The 20631-nt window shown below is 35.1% G+C and overlaps 1 protein-coding gene across 1 annotated transcript in view; it reads left to right on the forward strand.

Moving 5' to 3' along the window:
- The window catches only part of xdh (xanthine dehydrogenase), a 30857-nt gene extending 11520 nt beyond the window's left edge, over positions 1-19337 (forward strand). The window contains exons 14-36 of the mRNA XM_067366714.1: positions 283-467; positions 575-749; positions 3333-3422; positions 3501-3670; positions 3862-3988; positions 5316-5438; positions 7496-7592; positions 9455-9579; positions 10116-10249; positions 10363-10450; positions 10530-10616; positions 10740-10931; positions 11007-11152; positions 12705-12786; positions 12871-12966; positions 13049-13177; positions 14364-14438; positions 14546-14598; positions 14721-14835; positions 14944-15009; positions 15092-15280; positions 15361-15528; positions 16204-19337. Coding sequence (XP_067222815.1) covers positions 283-467; positions 575-749; positions 3333-3422; positions 3501-3670; positions 3862-3988; positions 5316-5438; positions 7496-7592; positions 9455-9579; positions 10116-10249; positions 10363-10450; positions 10530-10616; positions 10740-10931; positions 11007-11152; positions 12705-12786; positions 12871-12966; positions 13049-13177; positions 14364-14438; positions 14546-14598; positions 14721-14835; positions 14944-15009; positions 15092-15280; positions 15361-15528; positions 16204-16254 — 2763 coding nt within the window. The 3' untranslated portion in view covers positions 16255-19337. The remainder of the gene's footprint in view (positions 1-282; positions 468-574; positions 750-3332; positions 3423-3500; positions 3671-3861; positions 3989-5315; positions 5439-7495; positions 7593-9454; positions 9580-10115; positions 10250-10362; positions 10451-10529; positions 10617-10739; positions 10932-11006; positions 11153-12704; positions 12787-12870; positions 12967-13048; positions 13178-14363; positions 14439-14545; positions 14599-14720; positions 14836-14943; positions 15010-15091; positions 15281-15360; positions 15529-16203) is intronic.
- Positions 19338-20631: the final 1294 nt, after the last annotated feature.

Genomic DNA, 20631 nt, shown 5'->3' on the forward strand with positions numbered 1-20631 from the left:
AATTAAAATCCTGTCTAGCTTCTCATAACGTTTACATATTAAGTAAGTAGGCGGAGAGCAGGTCTTTTGTGGCTGTTTGAACGCATTTGACCACATGAGAGTTAACACTATGAAAGCAATCTGTTCAAATGCGTTTTTGACTACCTCTTGAAGTGGTCGAAAGTCGACAAGATCAAAAGGCTTGACACCCCATTTACACCTCGTCCACTTGTGATCCAATCGACCAAAGTGCATTTTAATACCAGGTTTAAAAAGGGTTCTTACTTTCAATTCGTTTTTTAGGGACAGTATTTCTCAGCCTTCAAACAGTCCCCTCGGAAGGAGGATGACATCTCCATTGTCACATGCGGGATGAATGTATTCTTCAAGGAACAATCCAATATAGTGGAGGGCATCCGGATAAGCTATGGAGGAATGGCCCCTGTTACTGTCCTTGCCACGGCCACATGCAACAGATTGCTCAACAGGTAGATGATGATGCCTGGCTAGTTTAATGGCAGTTTTCTTCAGCCTCATTCCTAAATCATGAGACGAATGAGTGCATCAATTTCACAGAATTGTTATTTGATTGCAGGCAATGGAACGAGGAGCTTCTAGAGGAAGCCTGTACCTCATTGGCCGAGGAGATGAGTCTGTCTCCCTCAGCTCCGGGTGGGATGGTGACATACAGGCGCACATTGACTATCAGCCTCTTCTACAAGTTCTTCCTCACTGTGCAGCACAAACTGGCTCTGAACCTGCAGATTGAGGTTTATTTATTTATTTATTGCACACTTAATTACATTTCAGTCCTTTTTGCAATCCCATTTAACTGAATAGATCAATAGTGTTTCATTTGCAGATCACTAGCTCTGATAAAACAAAACAGCTGATAGGAAACACACATGACATGATTGATGAAATATTATCAGTGAAAATGATTATTAGGTCAGCATACTGTAATCTCCACCATCATCAGACAAAGATTTAATCCTTAATCACTTATTTTTTATTGGGGTACATTGGTATTTCAAAAAAAAAAAGTTTAAATGCTCACTTAAATCTCCTTGAAAACTCCTTGAAATTATTCTATGTGTTGATGTAATTTCCAATGAAACAGGAAGACAGGGCAGGACATATGCTCCTCCCCCTTTTTAAATTAGCCAATAGCATTTTGTTTATATTGCCACTGGGCCAGAGCAGTTGCGCTCGGTAAAGCCACAGTTTCCTCTTAATCTAACCGTTTCTCCTCCATTATTGCTTTAAAATATAGCATTCTGTGCAGAAATCAAATGGGTCGGATACGTTTTCTGGTATGTGCCGACTCACTCATATGATCCGCTCTGTGCTATCGTGTCTCTGTGTGTGCACTGCGGCGTTTCGCATGACACTATGGAATGAATGTAAAATACACAATGTAAAAACAAATAGTAAATGTGTGAACAAGTGACCATCTATTTATGATGTAGGAGGGCGGGATGCTTTAAATTCTAGAGAGCATTTGATTGGACAGAGTGATGAGTGATGTCATCAAAATCATTGATTCATATTGGCAGGAGTGAAAGACTATAAGTTTTGAACGCTTATATCTTCTGAATGCAAATTTTGTCATTTTTTTGAAGCATACTAACTTATACATAACAGTAAGACTAACATTCATACTAAAAGCCAAAAAACGTCCATTTCGATTTCACTTTAAAGGTTTAGTTCACCCAAAAATGAAAATTATTAATGACTCACCCTCAGGTCGTATCAAACCTGTAAGACCTCCGTTCACCTTTGGAACACAGTTTAAGATATTTTAGATTTAGTCCGAGAGCTTTCTGTCCCTCCATTGAAAATGTATGTACGGTATACTGTCCATGTCCAGAAAGGTAATAAAAACATCATCAAAGTAGTCCATGTGACGTCAGAGGGTTAGTTAAAATTTTTTTGAAGCATCGTAAATACATTTTGGCCCAAAAATAACAAAAACTACAACTTCAGCATTCAGCATTGTATTCTCTTCCTGAATCCTTTCCATTGAATTTATTCCATTGAATTGATTCCATTGAATCCTTTTCGTCACTTTTACGTCATTGTTTTTGGCGATTAGGACATCCGCGACATGCACACTTACACACCATTTTAAAAAATATAGCAATACCAAAATACAAACAATGTAGAATAGCTTGAATACAGCGTGTGTCTCCCTCAGACTGTAAACGAAGCTCGGGCGCACCGGATAACACGTCAGCAGCGTCTTACATCAGCAGCGTCACTGTGGAGTCGTGAACCACACTCCGGAGCAGAAGGGGGCGGTAATGCACCAATAAGCTGGATGCCAACCGCCGTAAAACAGGAAAGAAGAAGAAGCGGAGTCGTGAACGCGAATTGACAACAAACCCGGAAGAGAATACAATGCTGAATAAAGTCATAGTTTTTGTTATTTTTGGACCAAAATGTATTTTCGATGCTTCAAAATGTCGCTTCAAAATGTCAAAAACAACCACAACTACGTAAAGTGCATTACCAACGCCGACAGATGAAAGGATTCAATGGAATCAGTTCAATGGAATCAATTCAATGGAAAGGATTCCGGAAAAGAATACAATGCTGAATAAAGTCGTAGTTTTTGTTACTTTTTGGACCAAAATGTATTTTCGATGCTTCAACAACTTCTAACTAACCCACTGATGTCACATGGACTACTTTGATGATGTTTTTATTACCTTTCTGGACATGGACAGTCTACTGTACATACATTTTCAATGGAGGGACAGAAAGCTCTCAGACTAAATCTAAAATATCTTAAACTGTGTTCTGAAGATGAACGGAGGTCTTACGGGTTTGGAACGACATGAAGGTGAGTCATTAATGACATAATTTTCAGTTTTGGGTGAACTAACCCTTTAACAATGCCCCTCTCTAGAACTATAATATGTCCTTGATCACATGACTATTGTGATTAGGGTTACAGTCGGCATGAAACAGAAGTTGTGAAAGTATTTTCTTCCCTATTGTGACGTATATCCAAATGAAATGGCTTCTTCAACCAGAAAAAGAGTGTAGGACTGGACTTGATTTTGTACATGGGGAATTGATTTTTATGGTTGTGGTTTGCTATTGGTCAATCTCATGCGAGTGATAGGTTGTCCTGCCCTCGCGCCAGTAAACATGTCATCGGAGATGAGCTGCAAGAGGAAGGGGAAGTTATTTTGATTAAAGATTAGCAGGGCACATGAATAAAAATAAATAAATAATGATGTGCACGGATAAATAATTTATAATAAATTCTGTAATATTCCATAAAAAACCAAGAATCGTCCATTTTGATTTCATGGTGACTTTAATTGTAAGCTGTATCTCTACAGGGTGTGACAGTGGAAGACATCCGTCCCGAATATGCTACTGCTACTGAGCTCTACCAGTTGGACTCACCATCCAGTGTACAGCTCTACCAGGTACATATAAATAAGCATTTGGCAGCTGCATCTGTGTATTGTTTTGGCAGATTGCTTAACATCATTTTTTGTTTGCAGGCAGTTCCCTCTGGTCATAATAGTGAAGATGTAGTGGGACAACCAATCATGCACCTCTCCGCTCTTAAGCAGGCCACAGGAGAAGCGGTCTACTGTGATGACATACCCTGCTATGAAAACGAGCTCCACTTGGCTTTGGTCACGAGCACTAAAGCTCATGCCCTCATAAAGTTAGTTAAAAAAGGACTGATGAATTTGTATTGGGTTAAAGCCAACTATATAAAAGTTAACACCTGCACAATGATAAGCTTACATTGTTTATGACTCACGTGTCATAAAAAGGTTCAGTTCTGAACTAGACTGTTGTGATCTGAGACAATGATTATCCACGATTAAGTGTTAACTGTGTTTATCTATGTAGGTTCATTGACACATCTGATGCAATAGCAGTTCCTGGAGTGGTTGCATTTATCTCTGCCAAAGACATCCCAGGAAGTAACATGACAGGACCAGTCGTCTATGATGAGACAGTTTTTGCTGACGATAAGGTGGATTTATCTGTAAATCAGTGCAGTTTCTGTGCAATATTTCTAACGAAAGACATTATGACAGTATTTGCCTTTTATATAGAAGTCTATTCTTAGCCATTATGCAGATTGAATCAGACATGAGGCCACCGTAGGACAATGACTTTTGCATTTCTCTTACAAAACAGAGTGTATCATTTGCAAATTGTAACAAATTATGTCACGCATATGTGACAGACCACATGTCCATAGATTCCCGTGCAAAATGTTTCTCACATGCATCTCACTTGATTGCATAGTAGACTATTGGATGATCAAGCGTCTTTTAATGGCATACAGTAATCATTTATTGTTGCAGTTACACTTTGACGTGTGCTTTAATGGTTAAACATCTTAAGTTAAAAATAATCTTAATTTTCCCCTATAAAATGTCAGACATTTCTCGCCTCAGAGGGACAAAAATAAAGTTAATTGTGAGGTAAAGTCACACTGTTAGACATGAAGTTACTTTGTAAGATAATAAGTCTTATTTATGAGAAATTAAAGCACAATTACAAATATACTGTATGTGTGTATATATATATATATATATATATATATATATATATATATATATATATATATATTGCAATTGTGATATATTTTACAATTACCTTTTTTTCTCCTTAGGCTGAATCGGGCTTACATACTTGCTTGAATCACTTTTATTTAAATGTATTTAAATGTCTTTGATATGTGTCATTGACAGTATTATATACTACAGTTCAAAAGTTTGGGGTCAGTTAGATTTTTTTTTTTTTTTACCTTTAAAAGAAATTAATACTTTTATTGAGCAAGGACACTAAATTGACACTAAATTACATTAAATTGATCAAATGTGACATTAAATACGTTTTAAACACTTTTTTAATGCTGTTCTTTTGAGGTTTCTATTCAAAGGTATCATGGTTTACACAAAAATATAAGCAGCGCAACTGTTGATAATAATAAGAAATGTTTCTTGAGCAGCAAATCAGCATATTAGAATGATTTCTGAATGATCATGTGACACTGAAGACTGGATTAATGATGCATCACAGGAATAAATTATATTTAAAAAAATATTAAAATAGAAAACATTTATTTTAAATTGTAATAAAATTTCACATTATCATTGGTTTACTTTATTTTTTATCAAATAAATGTAGCCTTGATGAGCATAACATTGTCAAAAACATTAAAAATCATACCAACCCCAAACTTTTGATAGGAAGTGTGCTTGATAAATTTCACATACATATCATTTGTCACTTTTACTTATTCATGTGAAGTTCATGGATTTTTCCCCCACATTGATCTTGCATGCTAGGTCACATGTGTTGGACATATAGTGGGGGCCATTGTGGCAGACACACAGGCTCATGCTCAGAGAGCAGCCAAAGCTGTGAAGATCAGCTATGAGGAACTGCAGCCAGTGATTGTCACTATTCAGGTTTGTATTTATGGGTGCACAATCTGCACATACACACAATGGGCCTCATTCATGAAACACGAGCAGAACAAATTTTTGTGTAAATCGCTCGTAAAGCCGTTGTGACGTAAATATTAGGATTGAATGTTCATAATTTCAAAATGTTAGTTAGTATGAAAGAAATTTACACTTACTCACCACGTGTAAATAGTGCGTAAAACATTTGATCATTCTGTGTTCATTTAGGCAAACTGATGATTGCATTTTGATGCACTATGTACCATAATAATATTTCACGAGGCCCAATGGACAAAAGTGGTCACTTAAAGGATTAGTTCACTTTAAACTTTACTCACCCTCAAGCCATCCTGGGTGTATATGACTTTCTTCTTTCTGATGAACACAATCTGAGAAATATTAATATATATCCTGACGCATCCCAGCTTTATAATGGCAGTGAATGGGACCAACGCGTAAGAAGCTCAAAAAAGTGCATCCATCCATCATAAACATACTCCACACGGCTCCAGGGGTTAATAAAGGCCTTCTGAAGTGAAGTGATGCGTTTGTGTAAGAAACATAATATATCCATATTTAACAAGTTATAAAGTAAAATATCTAGTTTCCGCCAGACTGCCTTGCGTATTCAACTTGTAGTTCAGAACGCTTACGCTACGTCCTTCGCCTTCTACATTAAAATTACGAAAAAAGTGTCTTCGTAAGTTGAATACGAAAGGCGGTCTGGCGGAAACTAGATATTTGACTTTATAACTTGTTAAATATTGATATTTTTCTTACACAAACGCATCGCTTCACTTCAGAAGGCCTTTATTAACCCTATTGTGGAGTATGTTTATGATGGATGGATGCACTTTTTTGAGCTTCATACTCGTTGATCCCGTTCACTGCCATTATAAAGCTTGGATGCATCAAGATATTTATAAATATAACTCTGATTGTGTTCATCAGAAAGAAGAAAGTCATATACACCTAAGATGGCTTGAGGGTGAGTAAAGTTTTTCTAAAATGAACTAATCCTTTAAAGGTACAATTTGTGATATTTTTTTCCGCTAGAGGTCGCTAGAAGCCTATTCAAAACAAAGGCGTAGTTTGATGACGCCAAGTTTTAGAGCGGAAACTTGGGACATGTCTCCATCTCAACGGACGGTGCAAAAGAATAGGGATTGGAGTCTGGAAGATCTCATGTTCGTGGATGCGATTATTAACGTTACAGTAGTATGAAGCAGAGCATGACCGAGTGTTGCGGGAGCTGAACGAGGAGCTGAAGCGATTGATCAACACACGCCTCACGAGCAGCGGGACTTTTATTATGACACAGTCGCCGGCGCCGCTTCCGCTTTTCCGGTCATGAGTTCACGGGAGCTGTCCTTGTCGACAGAACCAGCGGCAGATGGTAAACAGTAATTATGTTCCATAAATAAGTAACACAATCCACCATAAAACGTGCAAGAAGTAAATAAGGAACTGCTTGAAGCAACTAGTGGTTTGCTGGACGCTAGACTCTACTTCCGCATTTGTCCACGGCACTATTGTCATGTGGTTTCTACGTCAGTAAAGGCGGTAACAAAGGTAACTGACGTCATTGACAGGCGACTGCACTGCCCCGTGTCACTGTTTAGAATGGGAATTTTCTCATGATTTACAAGTAGTTGAAAACATTAGAGATATTGTTTGTAATCAGCTGGACAAAATATATAACACTAGCCTAGTGGTTTTTGGATATTTTACTGCAAAAATTTTACATATTGTACATTTAAAGTTGCATATTGAACAAAAGTAAATGTTTAAATTTAAACATTGAAATGCATTAATGTTACCATGATCCTCATAGGACTGTCATTATGACATGGCAACAGACCTACAACTCACTGATCTACATTATTATTTGGTTATGTGCTCTGACCTCTCACCGTTGCTTAGTGCTTTTCCTGCTGTCATCATTACATAACAGGATTTTTCAAGGTTTCCAGAGAAACAGCTTGTTCACGTTCAAAAATACAACATAAAGATAAGCTTGACTGGTTTGCTAACATGTTTGTGTTCATTCTTTCAAACAGGATGCTATTACCAACAAGTCCTTCTTTCAGCCGGTGAGAAGTATAGAGAGAGGAGATGTTGCACAAGGATTCAAAGACTCTGATCACATCCTGCATGGTATAACCATGTTTTTATTTTAAAATATTAGCTATGTTTCCATCCACCTGTTTTTATGTACGTTTTGGGATACTGCATACAAAAACACTGGATGGAAACACCAAGACTAAAAATGCTCATAAAAAATGAATGTGGAGGTGGATTTTAACCAATGAGAAGACATGTGCATAAACTACAATGGAAACACATTTAACAAAAAACTCACGTGACTTTGCCTCGTCGATGTGATTGGATAACTAGACTAACAAGCAGACCAATCACATCACTGAAGCATCTCAAATGTAGTTTTAGTTATACTGCAATGTCTGTCATCAAAATGATTTGGGTAACACTTTAGAATACTGTTCCATCATTAATAAATAACTATACAGGAACAAATGAGTAATGCAGTATTAATATTCTAGTAACTGCTATTAATTAACAAGAAATTAATGAATTAGTAAGTAATAGCGCTCAGTTGAATGATGTACTTCACTATTAGCTAGCTACTTTTTTCATACCTCCCAGAGGACTACTATATACAAGGTAATAATTAAAGGTGATAAAGAAGATCTTTTCATCGACTGAGAAACCAAAGACTGTTACTGAGTTTTTGAAATGAGCGCATGCGTAAGAACAACCCCCCTCCTTTCGAGGGAACGCCTCCCAAAACTCGAGCACTCGTGCAGTGTTCACCACCGGCATTCGCTGTGTCGTGTTAGTGGATTCATTATGTCGGACTCACAGCAGGTAACTCATAATCTGCAGTTTTTACTCCTGTCTCCGGACAAAAACATCGCATGCGGCACCTGTGGAGTGTGGAAAGTTACTGGAGCGCGCAGCCGCGCTCGTCTCTCACAAGGAACGTCACGGCAGTGATTGACAAGACAGAGGGCGATCATCGCGTAAACGATTGGCTGATGTTTTTAAGGCCCTACCTCGTGCACAGATGATGTATATTAATATTATTCCTTTCAGTGCACCTAATAAATAGTCTTTTATCAGTTAGTAAAGACAGTTTCATGTAATATTGCAAAAATGTATAAAACAAAACATCCTCTTTAGCACCTTTAATGTGAAAAATGCATAATGTATAAGTAATTCTAAAGTCAATATCATGGTAACCCACTAGTAATAACTCAAGTGTTACTACATCTTTCTAAAGGAATTACTAATTATTTGGAAAAGTAAAAAGCATTAAAAACTCCCTATTGTTGACTGAAGTCATTGTAAGCTTTTATGGTTGAGATTTGAGATTATTACTCTGAGACTCAACTCATTTATAATGCACTCTTAGAAAAGATGTTAATTAATAACACATTTTTTTGTGTTATTTTTTATGACACATTTTGTGTCATTTTGTGTACATAATTGACACAAATTGTGTAACTATAACACATTAGTGTGTAGAAAATGAGCAGGAATAACACATGGTTGAGTTAAAAGTAATAAAAAATGTGTTGTCCATAGACACAGATGTGTTAAGATATAACACAAGTTGTGTTGTTGTCTGTTTTAAGAGTGCATGGGAAAAAAAAGTCAGAGGATTCCCTGATTGCTGCAACTTTTGATTTATTATAGATATTTTGTGCCAATTTCCTAGGAAGAAAAAAGGTTGAAATGGTGCTTTATACACAAATGTTTTATGCAATATTCCAGTTTTGCACATTAGTTAAATTCACAACTTTGCAAACTTAGCTAGTGATACACTGCCTCTCTATGAATAAAGAAAGGATCTAATAAAAGATTCACATTATTTAAAAACATATGTTTAATCTTGTTAGATCTGTTTTCTCCCCCACAATTTATATTCCTTGAAAGATTCAGTTCAGACCTGTTTCTCTTTAATTTGATGAGCTGACTCAACATATGTGATTCTGCAGGTGAGATGCACATTGGAGGACAGGAACAGTTTTATCTGGAGACTAATTGCACGCTGGCTGTCCCTCGTGGCGAGGATGGAGAAATGGAGCTGTTTGTGTCCACACAGTCGGCCTCCAAGACTCAAGTAAACATATAAAAGAATCACTCTCTGTAGGGGACTGGTGCAAGATTTCAGATCCACATTCCCAATCTGAACAGAGTTTATACGATGGGATAAGAAATAACAATTGTGATGGTGGTTTGACAAAATATTGTCTGAAAGTTAATTGTAAAATATTATTAATATTTTTTTCTTTATTAATATTAATTTATTGTTTAATTTAAATAAACAAAACAATAATATTTCATTAATATACATTTTATTTATTAATAAGTAATATAAAAGCATTTAATAACAAATATTTTATTAGTTTATAATAAATAATAATAATAAAACATTAAAATAAAAAATAGATAGATAGATAGATAGATAGATAGATAGATAGATAGATAGATAGATAGATAGATAGATAGATAGATAGATTTAGATAGATAGATAGATAGATAGATAGATAGATTTAGATAGAATTAGTTACAAAAATATGACAGGATTATTAATGTTGCAAAATATAATGTTGATTGGACTGTCCTTATGCAAATGATGTGTTTTGTTTGGCTCAGGTGCTTGTGGCTAAAGCTCTCGGAGTGCCTGCCAACCGGGTCGTGTGTCGTGTAAAGAGGATGGGAGGAGGATTTGGAGGGAAAGAGAGTCGGAGCACCATTCTCTCCACAGTGGTTGCTGTTGCTGCACATATGTATGAAAAATTTATAACAAATTAAAGGAACAGCATTGAAGTGCCATATTATATAAAGGGCCGCTGTATGTAACATTGTAGAAGATGAACATTTAGTTTTGTCTTTCAATCAGGGTCAAGCGACCGGTTCGCTGCATGTTAGATCGTGACGAGGACATGCTGGTCACAGGCGGTCGGCATCCATTCTTTGGTCGTTACAAGGTGAGAAATTAGTCCAGATATTGTCCTTGTCCTTGGTAAACTTTTCTCAGACACGATCACTCTGTAATCTCATGTCTAGGTTGGTTACATGAGCAATGGAAGAGTGAATGCACTTGATGTGACGCTCTACAGCAATGCAGGCAATTCACTGGACCTATCATTGTCAGTGAGTATCCATACGTTTTGAGCATTTGTTGCCCCCTGGTGGTCAGTGAGACACATTACAAGATTTTTTTTTTTTTTTTACCCTCCAAGTCTACAAATGTGCATCCTGTTTCCCATTGCACAGATCCTGGAAAGGTCACTATTCCACATGGATAACTCCTACAACATTCCTAACATTCGTGGCACAGGCTACACGTGTAAAACCAACCTGCCGTCTAACTCTGCGTTCAGAGGCTTTGGTGGGCCGCAGGGCATGATGATCGCAGAGAGCTGGATGAGTGATGTGGCTTTGAGCTGCGGTCTGCCGGCAGAAGAGGTTCATACTGCATCTTTCTCTCTCTCATCATAGTCCATACAGATCACTGGTAACAAGATTCTTTACTAATTCCAGGTGAGGAGGTTGAACTTGTATAAGGAGGGAGATCTCACGCCCTTCAATCAACGTCTGGACCAGTTTACCATTGATCGCTGCTGGGAGGAGTGCATGCAGCTCTCAGACTTCAACAAGCGCAAGGATGCAGTGGAACGATACAACAGGTCAGAAATAGTCTGAGATATTAAGCTCATCAACACAACTCAGAGTTTGTGCAGCCCAATGGGACATATCAAGTCAAGTCACCTTTATTTATATTGCGCTTTATACAATACTGATTGTTCTAAAGCAACAGGAAAATTACGCTTTTCATCATCATCCAGCTTAGTTCAGTTCTCATACAACAGCGTCAGTACAGTCAGATCAATAATATTGTTGAATATTACATGTAAGACAAATCATAAGTAGTGCTGTCTAATGATTAATATTGATTAATTGCATTCCAAAATAAAAGTTTGTGTTTACATAATGTATGTGTTTATTATGTATATAGAAATACATGTATATGTATGTATTTAGAAATACACACATATATTTAAGAAAAAAATATTATATTTATATATAGGATATTTATTTTTATGTATTTATAAACACATACACATACATGTATATACAGTATTTAAGAAATATTTACATGTATATATTTAAATATAATTTAAATTATATATAAATATTTATTGATTTTTATATTTTATATTTTTCATAAATATATACATGAATTTGTACACACATGCATGTATATATTTAACAAAAATGTATTTTATTTATATATAAAATATTTATAATTATAAATAGATATTAATATTAAATATTTATAATATAAATTATATATAAATACATAAATATTTCTTAAATATATATGTATGTGTGTGTATTTCTATATACACAATATATATATATATATATATATATATATTTACAGTACACACACATATATTATGTGAACACAAACTTTTATTTTGGATGCGATTAATCATTTGACAGCACTTAAGAAAACAGGTTTTCTTTGGTATTTTGAGATGTGTACTGGAAATTATATTTATATTGTACCTTTTTGACATTATAAGATTAAAAACATTACAAAAGTGTAAATACATACAAAAAAATTATAATAAAAAATATGAACTTAAAATTTACATATAATATAAGTTATGATGTAAAATGTATAATAATAAAATGTATAAATAACTAATAAAAAAAATTTTTTTACTCTATCATATTCTATACACTTCAGTGTCAATAGAACAGTGTCAGAGTTGTTATTAACTAAAGCTAAAATAATTTAAAAAATAAGTAAGATGTTTGTTATTTGAAATATTAGATGACAGAGTTAAAAGAAAAATAGGAATGTTGTGTTGACATCTAATTGAAATAAATAAGTTTAGGTTGAAGTATTAAAACTGAAATAAAAATAAATTAAAGCTAAATAGAAATAAAAAAAACTAATAAAAATTACACTTTAAAATTAAAATGAAAACAGAAAATATAATATATAAATAAAAAATTGTTAAATAAATTTAATAAAAGAAATTTAAAGAAAATTTTAAATATTAATAAAAACTATAACAGTATAGACATAATACTAAAGTGACACAGAGCAGCATACAATGTCATTTCATGAAGGGAGATTTTTTGTTAGATTTTATTTGGATGAAACTCTAAATATATTTTTAGCTCAGGTACAGGGTAAGATCTGCTGTTATCCTTTCATTCCAGGCGGCACCGTTGGACCAAGAGAGGGTTGTCCATCATTCCCACCAAGTTTGGCATCAGCTTCACTGCTGTCTTCCTCAACCAGGTCAGCCATCTTCCGCTCAGGCTCTAAATAATTATTAGAAAGAGGTGATTGGGTATATGAATGTAATGTACATTTTTGATTCAGGCAGGAGCGTTGGTACTTGTGTATTCAGATGGTTCGGTTCTACTAACTCATGGTGGAACAGAGATGGGGCAAGGCCTGCACACTAAAATGGTCCAGGTAATGCAAACAAAACACAACAACAAAATACTATATTAAAATGTTGATCACATCTGTTTATATTAATTTTTGTTTTGTGCAGGTGGCCAGTAAAACTCTTGGAATCCCCAGCACAAAGATTCACATCACAGAGACCAGCACTAACACAGTTCCCAACACCAGCCCTACGGCCGCCTCCGCCTCCTCAGACCTTAACGGCATGGCCGTCTATGTAAGGCTCATGCAGCACAAATTCAACGATATGATGCTTTTATTTATGTACACTGCCTACAAAAAACCTACTTTAGCTCGATTATAACTTTTTCCTCAAGCTGCTGTAAAGCCAAAACAATCTCTGTCCATTAATTTTCCTATTATCACCATGAAGCTGCTTTGAAACAATCTGTATTGTGAAAAGCGCTATATAAATGAAGATGACTTGAGTAAGATTTTTTAAAATCTATATTAAATTGATCAAAAGTAACAAAAAAGCTTAACTTTTACGTAATTATTTTTAACTTTATTCATTGAAGAATCATGAAAAAAAGGTATCTCAGTTTTCATAAAAGTAATAAGCAGCACAACGTTTTTCAAAATTGATAATAAAAAGAAAGTTTATTGAGCACTAAATCAGCAGATTATAGAAGGATCATGTGACACTGAAGACTGATGCTGAAAATTCAGCTTTGGCATCACAAGAATAAATTAAATAAAAATAAAAAATTAAAATACAAAGGAATTATTTTCAATTGTGATAATATTTCACAGTGTTACTGTATTTTTGATCAAATAAATGCAACCTTGGTGAGCATAAGAAAAAAATATTTTAAAAAAATGACCGACCCTGACAGAGTACAGCTTTTTAACGAATAATTGCGATTAATCGCACCCAAAATAAAAGTTTGTTTACACATAATATATTTGTGTACTATGCGTATTTATTTTGTATTTATAAACACACACACATACATGTATATATTTAAGTAATATTCAAATGTATATATTTATATGTAATTTTAATATAAATATTTATTGATTTTTATATTTTTCTTAAAAATATACATGTATATGTATGTGTTTATAAATACAATACAAATATACACAGTACACACACACACATATATATATATATATATATATATATATATATATATATATATATATATATATATATATATATATATATATATATATATATATATATATATATATATATATATATATATATATATATATATATATATATATATATATATTATGCAAACACAAACGTTTAGGTCTATTCTGGATGTGATTAATCATGATTATTCGTTAGACAGTCCTAAGTGTATGTCAGCCATCAAATGAATGCACTATATTATTAAAAATCAACATTTGTCATAATCATTAATTTCACACAAACCTGTAATGTCCCATAGAATGCTTGCCAGACGTTACTACAGAGACTTCAGCCTTACAAAGACAAAAACCCCAAAGGCTGCTGGGAGGATTGGGTCAGTATCTAGTTTTTGCATGTAATTATTCATCAGTTCTTTGAATGTGTGTATATATATATATATATATATACACACACACATATATGATATTATGTCTATTGTAGGTGAAAGCAGCCTATTTTGACAGAGTAAATCTGTCTGCCAATGGATTTTACAAGTATGTTCATTTCTTAATGTTTTCTTCTCAATAAATTTGACAAAATTTGAAATTTTCACAGTACTAATGACTTTGGTTCTCATAGAAATAAGAGTTCTAATTAATCTAATTGTATTGTATAGGACTCCAGATCTTGGCTATGACTTTGACACAAATTCAGGAAGGCCATTTAACTACTTCAGTTATGGCGTGGCTGTCTCAGAGGTGGAGATAGACTGTCTTACCGGCAGTCACAAGGTAATGCCAATGTGAATTGTGTATTTGTTGTGTTCAAATGCCACGGGACATCCGGTCTACATTATAGGTTACATATTTGCAAGCTAATAATACTCTCTCTCCTGTCAGAATCTTCATACATCCATAGTCATGGATGTGGGCAAGAGTTTAAATCCAGCATTGGACATTGGACAGGTATGTCATCTGAAATTAAAAAGCAGATCACTCTATTGTCAGCTTATCATGAATATTATCTGATTTATGGCTGCATGTGCAGGTGGAGGGCGGGTTCATGCAAGGTTTAGGTCTGTTCACGCTAGAGGAACTTCGCTACTCTCCTGATGGTTACCTATATACTCGTGGACCTGGCATGTATAAGATTCCCGCTTTTGGGGATATTCCCATTGAATTAAAGGTCTCGCTGCTCAGAGACGCTCCCAACGAGAGGGCCATCTTCTCCTCAAAGGTAGTTAGTCGAACCACGACACTCCACAGTAAGTTCATAGTTTGTGTCCATTAACCTTTATGGCTGTGTGCTTGTGTCAGGCTGTGGGCGAGCCTCCTCTCTTTCTGGCGGCCTCAGTGTTTTATGCCATTAAAGATGCCATCACTGCTGCCAGGACTGAGTCCGGCCTGACTGGACCCTTCAGACTGGACAGCCCTGCCACGCCTGAACGGATACGAAATGCGTGTGAGGACAAGTTTACTAAACTGGTATGTAGTAACTTTTTAATGCTCATAATAATTAAAGATTAAATTAAACTTATTAGGCTTATTTCAGACTGAAAATGAATTCATTATACATTCTCAAATCAAGGCAGGCACTACTGTTCAAAAGTTTGGGACAGATATTGATATGTTTATTCAGAAAGGATGCATTAAGTTGACAAAAACTGACAGTACAGACATTTACAGTGTTACAAAAGATTTCTATCTCAAATAAATACTGTTCTTTTGAACTTTCTATTCATCAAAGAATCCTGAAAAAAATGATCACAGTTTCTACAGAAATTTTTTCAACGTTGATGATGAGCAGCAAATCAAAATATTAGAATGATTTCTGAAGGATCATGTGACACTGAAGACTGGAGTAATGATGCTGAAAATACAACATTGACATCACAGGAATAAATTATATTTTAAAATATATTAAAATATAACATAGTTATTTAAATTGTATAATGCTTTATGAGCATTAGACATATTACAAAATCATATGGACACCAAACGTTTGAATAGTAGTGTATGTAAAAAATATATTTAAAATTAAATTTGGCAGCCATGGTTTGATGTGGTTTAATTTTTGATTTCATATCAGATGCTTCTGATAGGGCCTACTGAAGTTCACTGAGTGTTATTGAGGGTTAAAAATGTGTGTGTTTGTTTTAGTGTCCTCCTGCGGATCCTGGCACCTTTACTCCATGGGCAGTGCACGTGTAAGACACAGCAAACTCAATTTAAAGTCAACATGAAATCAAAATGGGCCCTGTAATGTACATTCTTGGTCTTGTGTAATGATTCTTCGGTGTTGTTCCAAAGAAAAAAATTGTATGTAATTGTTATCTTGAAACCAAAAGTTATAGCTTACTGTTCCCCTGCAACAACTTTCCTTTCCTACTGGCACAGGCTGTTGGATAATGTTAACCAATAGCCAAATAACTATTTAAGCACTGCACATTCGGTCCACTTTTCACAATCCACTTAATTCCTGATGGATAACTTCAGTCCCACTTGGCACGGGATGCAAATGGAAATTCATGTTGACTTTAGTACCTCTCAGCATTCAAAACGCACAATAGTGAACACAGACATTAAGTGAAGAACGATAATTGCCAAAGAAACAGAATGACAGGATTTGGTCCTGAGCAGATTATACTGTGAAAAAAAGTGTTTTTATGACCTCTCTGTGCTCTAAGTGAAGTTGCATTTTTCACGTTATTCCATTGTAGAAATACACACTTGTCACCCATTATTATTATTTGTTACAGAAATTGTCAAAAAATAGGGCGATAACGAGATAAAGTGAGTTGTCTGGTCATGTGATCTCAACATGATCAAAAAGGGAAACTATTTTCATGTAGAATCAAACAGCTTTTTCTACCACACTGGTATTACTGGTATCTTCATCTAATGTGGGTGTACAGTACAGCACAAAAAATGCTTAGTGCCACTTTAAATACTAATACTACCCAGCTAACAAAAATATGTTCTAAGAACATTTTGCTAATGTTCCCATTAAAGGTGCAATATGTAAGAATTTTGCAGTAAAATATCCAAAAACCACTATGCCAGTGTTATATATTTTGTTCACTTGAGTACTTACAATATCCCAAATGTTTCAAACTATTTGTAAATCGTGAAAAAATGACATTTTAACCAAGGCTCCTGGATGTGTGAGGAGTCGCCTGTCAATTGCGTCATACCCGCGTTACCCTTGGTTTCCGGTTTTATTTTGTAGAAACCATGGAAACACCAAAGGCGCTTTAATATTTACATGTTTTAATAGACAAGGGAACAACTGTTTTAATATATGTATTGACAGAAAACTAATTATTGTTATAGCTCAACACGTTTAGTCTTAATGTTTAAATCTAATTTTCTTGATTTTTTGCGAGTATCGTGCTTTACCATGCCTCAGAGAAAAACACTGTTTTGTGAAGTAGCTAATAGCATAATGGGATGCAGCTTTATTTTTAGTAACAGTAATACAGCATTTTCTCCGTCATACAATACATTTTAAAATTAATTGCATGCCATTTATCAACACAAGCCATCCAGCATTTAATATGATATTGTAAAATCGATCTATCTTACTGCAGTGTGTAACAGATTCTCAAAGCATCCGCCGAGCGAACGCACAGAGTAACGTTATAACATCATTTTCAACACACTCAAATGTATCTAATATGATAAACAGAGCTGCGTTACCTCATACTCATGACCGGAAAAGCGGAAGCAGCGCCGGCGACTGTGGCATAATAAAAGCTCTGCTGCTCGCGGCGTGTGTTGCTCAATCGCTCCAGCGGCCTCGTTCAGCTCCCACAACACTCGGTCCTGCTCTGCTTCATACTACAGTAACGTTAATCTCATCCATGAACATGATTTCTTCCTGAGTCCTATCCCAATTGTTTTCCACCAGCTGTGATGTGAAGACCACGTGTCCCAAGATTCCGCGCTCAAACTTGGCGTCATCAAGCTATGCCTTTGTTTTGAATAGGGCTCTAGTGACCTCTAGCGTACAGAACATTTTACATATTAAGTTCCCAGAAATAAAACTTTAAGGCCCGGTTTCACAGACAGGGTTTAGGCTAAGCCAGGATTAGGCTTTATTTCAATTTAAGGTATTTAAGTAGCTTTTATAAACATACCCTAGAAAAAAACATTACCGGTGTGCATCTTGAGACAAAACAACGGCTCTTGACATTTTTTAAGATATGTCAGTGCAAGTTACTTTCAGTTAAAGTAGCTCAAACATGCATTTTAGTCTAGGACTAGCTTTAGCCTTGACTGTGAAACCGGGGGTAAAAGTTTTTTAAATGTAATGAAAAAGATTTTTTGCGAGCGTTACGGAAACATTCTATTTTATCATTCTTCAAACATTATGAAAATGTTTATTTTTGAAACTTTCTGAAATAACTAACATTTAAAAAAAGATAATTAAAACATTTCAGAAAACTGCTCCACAAATAACATGATTAAAGTCCAGATAACTGTAAACAAACAGTCTGTTAATGTTACTGAAGGAACTAAGAGAAGCTTAGTTCCAAAACATTAGCTGAAGTTCTGAGAATGTTCTGTTAGCTGGGTAAATACCAAGATGATTTTATTGTTTATATAGAATTTTAATGTACTTATGACAATTGAATTAAATTATGGTTTACTACAATATAAATAGTAAATTATATTTATGATTCAGCTTAGACTGTTGCCATATTAATTCAATTTAAGTAGTCATAATTTGATGACTACTATGCATATTCATATGTAGGCTCAATGTTGTATCTTGTTCCAAATTATTACTTCCTTAAAGATTTAAGTGTCAGAGTTATTGTTGATGAATGATTTTATATATATGAAAAATGCCAAAAGTTTAATTTCAAAACACCTAACAATATTAAATAAAAACCTGTTCTGATATACAGTTCTTATTCTGATACCTTATTAAAAGTGTGAAGGCCATATTCATAGCCATACTCGGAATTTGTCCTCTGCATTTAACCCATCCAATTAGTGCACACACATTAGGAATAGTGAGTAGTGAACACACACACACACACACACACCCGGATCAGTTGGAAGCCATTTTTGCTGCTCCACCCAGAGAGCATTTAGGGGTTAGGTGTCTTGCTCAAGGGCACCTCAGTCATTTCCTGCCAGTATTGAGAATCGAACCTGCAACCTTCAGGTTACCAGTCTGACTCTAACCAACTTGCCCCTTATTATGGTTTTTATAATGGTGTTTGTCAATGAAAAGCTCTCTCCTCTGAGAGTGGCCATGTATTCCATAGAATCTTACCAGATTCTGGACATTCTTTGTGAATTTCCTCCATCACTCCATTGTAGCTGTGGAGGTCTGTGATGGCAGAAGAGGGTGCTTTTGAAAGCATGATGCAATGACTTCAATCTGAGTGTAAAGGAGAGGATTAAACACTCACAATTTGCATGGAAGAGAATGACTGTTGGCAAAATCACAGGACAAAAGCTTGCTAGATCCACTTGTGTCTTTTCTTGTTAAAACGTGACAGACTGGATACCCTTGTTTGTGTTAAAATTCTGGGCTTTCCAGTTTTTCATGAGGTCTGCTGGGCTTTGGGCAATTGTTTGCATATATTTAAAGGGATAGTTCACCCAAAATTAAAATTCTTTCATCATTTAATCACCTTCAAGTTGTTCCAAACCTGTATGAACATGAAAGAAGATATTCTGAAGAATGTCTGTAACAGTTGATGGGTTCCACTGACTTTCATAGTATTTTTTTCTCTCCATATATGGTTAATTGTTTGGTTACCACATATTCTTCGAAATATCTTCTTTTGAGTTCAACAGAAGAAAGAAATTCATACAGGTTTAGAAAAACTTAAGGATGAGTAAATTATGACAGATTTTTCATTTTTGAAGAAAAGAAGTGTCTTATGCTCACCAAGGCTGTTATTGCTGATTTGACATGTGACATGAGGCCAAGTATGGTGACCCATACTCGGAATTTGTGCTCTGCATTTAACCCATTCAAGTGCACACACACACCGTGAACACACACCCGGAGCAGTGGGCAGCCATTGCTGCGGCGCCCGGGGAGCAACTAACTACTTAATTAGTTAGTTGAGATCCCACATGAAAAAAAAAGTGTTTTGGAACCATACTATAGTAAACTATAGCATACTGTATATATTATAATATTTACAACACTTTGTTCATGAATGCTACAGCATACTGTAGTATTAACAGATAAACTGTAATAAATACTGTCAGGGACGTGCACAGGAATTTTGACAAAAAAAAAACAAACACACGGTCTATATGGTATAAGCGGAATAATTGACTCCGCTTCGAGTCGTGACCGAATCACCACCTCAGGTGTGCATTATTTTTCTAATGATTCAACGGCCCCTTACTTGAATCACAGCTTAAATAGTGTTTTGACATCGCCAACCCAAGTGCATTTTACCTCAAACTTGCGTCTAGTTAACTAGCAATCGCTTCTCGGGTCGACATTAACACACTGACAAAATTATATTCAGAATTAAAAATATTTTTATACCACTTTTTAATGTGTGATTGTGTAAAGGTTTTCACGAGATACCAACCTTTCGCGAACTT

Source organism: Chanodichthys erythropterus, chromosome 18, assembly GCF_024489055.1.
Source record: "Chanodichthys erythropterus isolate Z2021 chromosome 18, ASM2448905v1, whole genome shotgun sequence".
Classification (NCBI taxonomy): Eukaryota; Metazoa; Chordata; class Actinopteri; order Cypriniformes; family Xenocyprididae; genus Chanodichthys; species Chanodichthys erythropterus.